Genomic DNA, 9,775 nt, shown 5'->3' with positions numbered 1-9,775 from the left:
TTCCAGTAAAAGCATCTTAAGTAAAAGCATCTTAAGCAAAAGCAATGACCCTGGCCTGTACAGGAAGAGAAAATGGTAATAAAGCACATTGCCTCTGCTTTTCTGTAAAGGGAACTCTGAAGAGCAGGGGACCAGAATTGCTGTTCCTGAGATAATATATATTTAACAGCATTAGACAGCAGGTGGCAGGTAATTGTGACAGTATTCCAATCCTTGGTTGAGGAAATATTTAATGTTCCTTGTATCCTACCCCTAGAGATGTGATACCAGAATCTCGGTAATTAGTAGTGCCAGTTCAGGTGATTAATTTTGTGGAGGTCAGTGGTGCTACTTTGCACTAATGGGCATTACTCACACAAGAAAAGTTAGTGAAATTATGGACCCTAGCTAGGCTACATCAGATAATACTTAAAAGCTCTTTACCTAGAGGAGGAATTGCTTATAGACTATGCCTCAAAAAATGCAGGGAAAATTAAGGAACCCCAGAGGCAAAGGTGGAAAAGAAAGTGACAAAGAGTGTTATGACTACCTCACAGCTATTATCTCTCTGAATTTATGTTTTAACATCGTTATTACAGAACTTATGTTCTGTTTATTTAATGCAAGTAAAACTGTCAGGCAGGGTTCTCTTGTCTTTTTTTTTAAAGCAGCACCTATTTTAAAAGTCAGATTTTAGTACAGTGTGAAGTGCAAAGCGCTCTCACTTATCATTTGGTTTGCAATGGTAGCTTCCATTGATTATTTATAACAAATACAACAGCTATAGCTATGTCAGAAAAAATTATTCTTGTAGAACTTTCACCACCAGGTGAATGTATTGATGGGGAATGAGAGTATTTTCAAAGTGCGGTAGCTCATACTACTGCTTTTACCATTGTTTGAACTGTGTGAAAATTGCTGAAACTCAGAGCAAAGGTATTAGCAGTTAAAGACAAACTTTTAAGCTCGTTGTTCCCAAGATTCCTCTTTCCTGTGAGATGACAGATTAAGTTTTCTTCTTGAATGCATGTGCATGTATAAATGTGTGTACACCTTTTCTAAAATAATTCCATCTTTACTTTTAGGGTTAGCATTTAACATGCGAGGATTTACTGTAAATTACTGCTTATGTGGAAAAGAGTCATAGGTAATCCTGTGAAATCAATTACAGATTTATGTTCATGTGTAATAGCCAAGGCTTTCTTAATGTGTCTGGGTTAGGGAGAAGGGAAGAATTCTCTCCATTAATATTTTTTTTTTCATCCCTTAGTACAGTGTTCTCCAAAATTTTTGTTTGCACACTCCTATCAATGAAAATACTTGAGCATGACCTCCAGTGTATGTATATGTATTTATAAATTATATATGTATACTGCTGTACTAATACCTACATTGGAAAACATATGGAAGAAATAGAAATTTTGAAAAGATGAAATAAAGATTAAATAATTGAAAATGTTTTATTCTGTTAATGGCCAAAAACCCCTTTTTGCACCCACTAAAAAAATTATTATGAATACTCTTATTTATTAAAATCTTGGTTTAACACTTTGATACAGTGGTTTGAAGGTATGGTTCTAAGTTCTATTTATATTGGTACTAGGTTTTAATGGCTGGCATAGCTGAAAAAGATACCTTACAAAGGTTCATGGATCCAAATGGAAGAAATGCATCGTTGGCTATGTTTACTAAATCATGATACTGTTTTTTTCAGTCCTATCCACTATTTATGCAATGTTTTTTCTTAAAATTTGACTAGTAAATTTCCGTCTGCCCTAGTGTCAGTCAGTTCTGGCAAATTCATCAGAAAGGGTTGCAGTTTTATGTTTTTAACAAATGGGTTCAAAACCCACTGAAACTTTTTTGAAGATTTTTAAACAGGTTAGAAATTTCTGTCTCCAGCTTTTTAAGTGTACAGACATGATAGCTTTTATAGGTGACACGCATTGGTTTTGGCAATAAAATCACATAATGATGGAAACCTTTCTGAACATGTTTTCAGAATGTTCTCCATAGCATGAGTTTCTCTTGAAAAGCAGTTTGCTTTTTCATGGTTAAAATGCTAACAGCCTTGCTGTTTGGGATGGCTTCATACTATCGCGAGCTTATATCTCAAGGCACAATATACACTAAGGATGAGGTTAATTGTTAACAATAGTAGATGTAAATACATATTTCACGTAGTCTTGATAATTCCAATTTTTTGCTTCAATCTTATATCTCAAGGCACAATATACACTAAGGATGCTTCAACTTCTTGTCAGAAGCAATTAAGAGCTTGTACCAGAAGTGTCAGCTCTACCATTTTCTAGTTGTTCACTTGCGCTCACAGTGTTAGTGTTTATTATCAGTCCACCACTTCTTTGCAGGCATCTTTTTAAACCACTTCTCCATTTTGTGGGGGTTAGTCTTGTTAAAACTAAGTGTAATATAATCCATAAATCCACTTAACCAGGCAGCAGCAAACTGCGTACGTCACAGCGCACAGAAAGAGAATGAAGGAGTGATTGCGCCACCCTCGCCCCCCAGAGCACACACCTCCCTCAGGACATGTCACCTACCATAGGTGACACAGGACCCTCAGACATACAGGCTGAGTAAAATTGCCAGTGTCAATACATACAGTAAATGTTTGTAAAGCTGAATTTGTGTATGTAGAGGGTTTTGGTGGCGGTTTGGTTTTGGTTTTGTTCTTTTCCTGAGTTGTTCATTTATTGTGGGTTTTTTTGTTTTGGTGGGGTTCCTGGGTTTTTTTTGTGGCGGTTGTGTTTGGTTTTTTTTTTTTAAGATTAAAAATAATTCTAAATAGAAGTTCCAATATTCTCTTTGCATAGCCCTGTGAGTTGTCTTGCACGCCTCCTGGACACCACTGCCTTAGTGTGCCAGTGGTTTTGTCTTGACATTGAAATGTGGTGAGGCTGGGAGAGGAGGGAGCTGTTTCTCTTTCATGAACACCCTAGGGCAAATAAAACAGCTGAAAGATTGGCTCCTTAGAGGATGGTAAAGCTTTTAGTTAAATCCTGTCATTCCTCACATCAGTTAGCAGAAGTGTGGATTGTCTCTCACCAGGGAGGCTGGCTTTCAGAGATACTTTGTTTCTGAGTAAAGTCCTAAGGCAGGGTGACTCTGGGTCCTGCTCATATGATAATGAGAAGTGATGACTCACTGTTAAATTTTGTCTATGTCAGCACTACATGTGAAACAAAAATAAAAAGCCAAGTACAGATAATGTCCCAGTGATTTTTACATCTGCAGAGGCAAAGTGCTAGGAAAGATTGGTCTCTGGATGTTGAATTGATACGGTGTAACAACTGCTAATATCTATGCTGAATAGAAGTTGAAACTGAAAACTACTGCTACAATAGTTTTTTTACTAAGGTTTCATTTTCAGTATCCCGTTTTTTCATTATGGACACTGCTTTAGAGTCATGGCTAGAAAATGCCTCCATTTGTTGTGAGGGGCAAGGTAGTTGTTTATTTCTCCTCTTCACATAAAACTTCTTCCTTTGTTCCAAGCAAGTCTTTGCATATTTTGGTGGCTTTCTTGATTTTTAGAAAAAGTTGGCTAGGTCTATGTTTTTACTTTATTGCTGCTGCTTTCTTACAAGTATTTTTGCAAGTATATTTAAAAAACAAATAAGGTGCTCCTTTACATCAGAAGTTGATCAGTAGTCTGGGAAGTTGGTAGTCTGGTCTGATGCTTGTCTAAAACTGTTTCCCATGAGACATAAATAAAACCCCAGAAAAAAACCCAGTTAGTAATCAAGTATATTCTTTCTTTCTTTCTGCCTGCCTTGTAGATACTTACCTTTAGAGATAATTAAGAAATAAGTCTTAGGCTGAGAATTTCTATTCCATTTCTGTTTGAATAGGTAGCTAGTCCTGTTAGGCAATAGAAGTTGGGGTTTGGGTTTGGTTTTTGTGGTGTGCATACAAAAAGGTTTTCTTTTAACTGCTGTAATTTCCAGATTGTTTGGTTAGGAAATGAATTTTCCATTTTTTCTTTTTTTTTTTTTTTCCCCCTAGTTTAAGAAATTTCTGTGAGAGCAGAGGCAGTGACTTTGACAGAGAGAATGGCTGAACTAAGTTTCTTATTCTTCAGAAACACAGCGTTAGTGTAAAATGGCTTGGAATTAGCTAGTAGTAAGGTTTTCTTTTAAAAAATAAAAAAAAATCAGTATCATGGTTTGAAATGATGATATATTAGTTATTACATTTTGTGAAAGAAGATTATCATTAGAAGTGTTAGACCAACTTCTTTTTTTTTAATACAGGAAAAGCAAGGACACAGTCTACACACAAGTGTGTGATATTTTGATCTTGGCATAAACATGCTCTCTTTTGGATCTTTGACTATAGTAACTTACGTGATAAAAAGAAAAATACCAATTTTATCCCTAATTTTGAAAATATTTTTTACGCCTAAAACTGAGCACTTAACTTGTAACTCTTCTTGTATAACGTGTGTTTTGCCTTGGGTTCCCCATCGCTGTTACTGTTGGTTCAAATCCTTTAAATTTCTCAGAGGAAAGTCCTTTGATGTATAGACTGTTGCAGCTCTTGGGGATTTACAGGTATTACATGCCATGTAGTGCTGCTCAGTACTGCCTCAATGATCTACAGTGTGTCTTTATTGCATATGTTTATGAAGAACTTACTCATGTATTACCCCATTTCCTATCTCCTTTGTAAACAAGAGCTTTAGGTTTCTGGGATTATAGTACTGCCTTTGTAGAGGTTGTGCCTCCAAGTCAACATTGTGCTGAAGCTCAGGTTGAAACATCTTGTGAAAGGATATGATGAAATAAACATGTGCTGGTAGTCCTCAGAGCCTATCAGTTACTTATCCTGTGGCCAGTGAACAGGAAAGTTCTTCACAATTCAGTAGAAATTAAGTCACATCTGTTGATCTTACCTGGTTTTTGTATGCACTGTAGTTGCGTCAAGACTTTTGGGAGTATGTGGTGCATGTGAGGAGGTATACAGGCAGAAACTCTAGTTATGGTTTCAAACATTATATTAATTTGGATGATTACAGTTGAAGTAAGCTCTGCTTAACGTAGACTAGTCTTGTGTGATTTAACTCCTATAGTGCTTTTTACTAGTTAATTTCAAACTCTTTTTAAGCATTTATGAATACTGCCATAGCATCTTAAGATTTGATAAATGTTTTAGCAAGTCCTTGCTGTTTCCTGGTTTTAAAATTACTTGCTGCTACTCAGTTTGTCTTTTCCCATTTCCTTGTGCTGATTTAACACTGAGATAAGAAAGCTTAGTAAGACATTATTGATGCTGTGGCCTTTAAATTTTATTTTTCTGTTTTTCTCTGTGCTATGTACCAATTAGCTGTTACTCTACAGTAGTGATCCTTCACTGTCATTCATACACGGTATCATTAGGCAAGCCCTAAATCAGTTGTGGTGAACACTATTATTTGTTATTGTTTCTTGTAATTTCCTTTCTCTCCCCATCCTTTTTACTTCTACCTGCAGGTTTGTTTTGTAGCCTTGCATTTATTAGTAATGTGGTTGAATTCTCACTTGAAGATTTTTAGTCTTGTCAGATATTACTGTTAGTTGATATGCAGTTGGGTTGTATTAGTCTGCTGTTGTCCAAATCAGGCCAATTTCTTATGAGAAGTGGGGATTATGAAATAGCTCTTACTTTGCTGGTCCTGCTTATAAGCCTAACAGGAACTCATTCCCAAACTCCCAGCTTCATTGAGAGCTAGTTGGCAAGATAAGAAGTCTAAATGTTTTGTCTGAATATTGAATATTTTATGATCCACATCTGTTGATAGGTTGGTATTACTTAATGGATGCTTCAGATGACAGCTGATCTCTTCATAAAGAAAAAGATTTGGAATTAGTTGGGGGTTTTGCATCCAACCCCAGAGCAACTAGCATTATCTATTTTTTCCCTATCTCAGTGCCCTTGGTTTTGAACTTACCACTTAATTTTAATTCCCACATTGAAGAACATCAAACCGCTTAAAATTTCCCAACAACTGTGAATCTGACTGACATGATTTTTGCTCACTTATCTTAAGTAAACTGGAATTTTGTGGCACTTAGCTATGCTGAGAAACGCTGTTGTTTTATAATGGTCTGATTTATCCCGTGCTAAAGGTAAGGTAACATTTGTGTACAAGACCACTATTACAATTAAAATCTCTTCAGAAGATTGTCATGGAGAGCCATTAATTTCTGGTAAACAGTTTAAAGTCTGGTCATATTCCATAGCTGGTGCCCTGCTTATTTGGCAAGTGAGGTTAATGTAGCACCGTGCCTGAAGTAAGCCATTTGATGACAGAAATAGGAAGTTTGGGAGCAGCCTTGTTGCTTCCCAGTTTTCCTCTCTGCATGTGCAGGGAAACCAAGCAGCAACATGTTTCTCCATATCTCCCCATTCAGAACAGGGAAGCTTCATCATGGTCTGTTTCTGTAGCTTTCTTTCAAAGTCGACGGATGCAGATGGTTGATTGAGGTGCAGTCTACAGGAGCCTATTTATGAACAGCTTAATTTCTTTTTTACTGGTACAGTTTTGTTGGTGTTAGCAAAACCAGAAAGAGGAGTGATTTTGCTTTGCTCTGTGGTTTTAAAATATTGTCAGTTAAGTATGTCTTTGGGCAGAGGATGATGAATCTGCCCTCTCCCCCCCACCCCACCCCACCTTCAGCTGACTGGCAGCCATATGAATTGTGCTGGCAGAGATTGGCCAGGTTTTGATACCAGCTTTTGGGTTTATCATTTTCAATCCTGGCTTCATGCTTACTCTTTAAGAGTTTGCAGTTCATGTGTACATAATTTGAAATTATTTTGCTCTGTGGTGGTGTGATTCTAATGCTGTTTCTTATGGTATCTTTGAAATATGGTAGCGTTAACCTAATGATGAATCTTACTAAAATTTTAACTCAGCTGCTTTATGAAGTTGTTGTAGGAAACAAGATGTTTCTAAGTTTATGAATGATCGTAAAATAAATATTCATTTTTTAAAATTGTGCTTTCAGAGTATGTTAAATCTGGTGTAAAATGAATATGCAGGTGGAATAATCTGGCAGCTCAAGTACATGCTAAGGAAAGCACCTTGGCACAAGTCAGTGTGGCAATGGCAAATTCAGAGTTGTCTACATGGGGAATTTTACTGCTGTTGTTTTAACAGAAAAACATGGTCTGCATAGCTTTTTTTTTTTATTGAGAGAGAGACATGTGCAACAAAATTGGTTTTTTTAAGGAGTACTGCTGATCTATAAAGATTGAAAAATCTTTTATATTTTAGTTGGACAGGTCTTAACTGTTAAGAGGTGTGTATGTGTATATGGGGTTTGATGGAGCCAAAGATTTTGGAGGGGGTGGAAAGTTTGCATGGGTAAGAAACATTTCTACCACTTTTATTTCCCTTGCTTGACTCCTTGATATTAATTTGAATGTTCCTGCTTTGTCTTGCTTTTTTTAGGTTTCACAAAGAGTATCTGATTACAGTCTGAATTCTCATTTCTTGTTTATTTTTAACTTTATTCATCTCAATTTATCTAATCAACTGCTTCCATTTGTATGCTACCCATTCATCTGGTCTAACTTAACAATTGATTTATAGGCGAAGGTAAGGCAACTTTTTTTCTTTTAATCCTTTTACCTTGGCAATTGTCTAATGTCATACTAACTTCTCATTGCAGCCAATCAGATGACGATTCCGGGTCAGCATCAGGCTCTGGATCTGGTTCAAGCTCTGGAAGCAGTAGTGATGGAAGCAGCAGCCAGTCAGGCAGCAGTGACTCTGACTCTGGTTCAGAGTCGGGCACTCAGTCAGAATCGGAGTCTGACACATCTAGAGAGAAGAAACAAATTCAAGCTAAGCCACCAAAAGTAGATGGATCTGAGGTAAACAAAACATACAAATGAACCCTTAGTGGGGGAAAAAACTATTAAAAAAATCATTCTGTGCAGCTACTTTCAAGAGCAGTTTATATTTAAAAAAAAAAGAGGTAATAAAGTGGTTTTAAGTAGATTTTGATTTGGTTGGGTTAGTGAATGCATGTGTTTGGCTGTCTTAAACATTGGGCTCAGTTTCTCATGGATAAGCACTTGAATTGATGCTTTTAAAATTCTCACATTTGTAAGTATTTTGAGTTAAATGCTTACCTAAATTTCATCATGCAGCAGCATGCACTAATTTACTGGCACTTACAGAAGACACAGGCATACATAATGTTGTTATTTCTGAAATTCTCTTTTTTCCATTGTTTCCTAATGTTTGGTTTCCTTATATCAATAAATGATTGTACAAAAAAATTCAAGCTTACATACAGTTGGCTTTCTTTATCAGTAAGTCAGCTAAATTCAGGAAAAAGTGGTGCTTAGAAATCTCTTAAATCCAGTGCATCAAAATTACCTGTGCTTTTCTGTGTTACATGGACTTACTTGGGGTGGTAGACAAAAGGTACTCAAATACTAGTTACCACAATGATTGAAGACCATTAAGGATTCTTTGTTATATTTTTGTTCGTGTACTTCAGTATTACTGTATGAAACACTTCAGCTAAGTGGTCTGAAAGGATTTGTCTGGGTCAGTTTAAAAATTTACTTTATAGATCTTTTACCTTCACAATACCTATACAACTATTGTTAAACGTGCTGTAGAAATTGTCCTGGCAACTATTCTGTAACAATCTCTTCTGCAGAAATCTTACTACTTTAAAAAGCTGTCTGATGTTAATAGCGTATGCAGTATTTTGTAGTGATTTTTTTTAACTGACAAAATTTAAGATCAGTCTTAATAGTGATACTGCTTGGGAAAAGTAAATATGTGGTAAAATGAAGACTTTTAGTGTGTTTAACTGACTCTTGCATCTCCATTCCTGTTCAGTTTTGGAAGTCTAGTCCAAGTATACTTGCTGTGCAAAGATCAGCCGTGCTCAAGAAGCAACAGCAACAACAAAAGGCAGCCTCATCAGACAGTGGTTCAGAAGAGGTGAATAATGTAATTTAGATTTTTAAAATGTAAACATGCCTGCCTCATTGTCTCATGTGTTAGAATAAAATTACATAGAACTAAGTTATAGTCTCTAAGTGTGTGTAGAAGTCTGGTTTTAGTCTATAGAAGTAACATTCAAATAACAGACGTTTTTATAAAGAATAGTAAAAATATCTCTGTTACTTGTTTTCAAGTGAGTTGTGGCAGAATTATAGCAGCCTCAATTATGTAGTATTTTTAGGTAGATAATCTGTGATGTATGAACAATATTTTCAAGCCACACAGTACTGTCTTGCATTGTATTTTTGGCTTCTTGAGTTTTGTAAATACAGATCAAAATGCTAAAACATTTTTTTCAACTTGTTTCTGTATAAAGGTAGCTGCTGTGGTTTTCAAAAGTTCTATATGGAGCAGAAAACTACATTTTTGCAAATTTTCTAGCAATTACTACAAAAGAATTCTTGCATTTTAAGAATGACACCTGTGTTCTAGGTATTTGAACACCTAAATCATAGGCTCAAAAATGTTGACTTTGTGCAGCAGGAGAATCTTTTAAGGATATCAGTGACTATGACATGGAACGTATTCATAAAGCAGGGGTTTTCTCCATTACAAAACCTGTGCAGTGTAGTCACACTCATTTGGTTAGATTTGTGGTTTTGTCTGGTTTAGAAGCTTGTCACTGAAACTTAAAACACAGCATTTAATCGCCTATCATTAAAACATTAATTTACAGCTATTGTTAAGTACTGTTTCTCTGAAAGGTATTTTTCAGGATAAAACTTAATCTAAACTTAATCTTGGTGAGATTGGGTTTAGGAA

General features: G+C 35.9%; 1 protein-coding gene across 3 annotated transcripts in view; it reads left to right on the top strand.

Annotated features, from left to right (window-relative positions):
- CHD1 (chromodomain helicase DNA binding protein 1) overlaps positions 1-9,775 on the top strand; it is a 53,723-nt gene that overhangs the window by 9,972 nt on the left and 33,976 nt on the right. For all 3 annotated transcript variants that reach the window (XM_035888450.1, XM_009648662.2, XM_035888451.1), the window contains exons 3-4: positions 7,656-7,860; positions 8,846-8,950. In XM_035888450.1, coding sequence (XP_035744343.1) covers positions 7,656-7,860; positions 8,846-8,950 — 310 coding nt within the window. The remainder of the gene's footprint in view (positions 1-7,655; positions 7,861-8,845; positions 8,951-9,775) is intronic.

Source organism: Egretta garzetta, unplaced genomic scaffold (genome assembly GCF_000687185.1).
Source record: "Egretta garzetta isolate BGI_Z169 unplaced genomic scaffold, ASM68718v1 scaffold271, whole genome shotgun sequence".
NCBI classification, from domain to species: domain Eukaryota; kingdom Metazoa; phylum Chordata; class Aves; order Pelecaniformes; family Ardeidae; genus Egretta; species Egretta garzetta.
The sequence above is the reverse complement of the archived record's forward strand: the minus strand, read 5'-3'. Positions and strand labels throughout refer to the sequence as shown.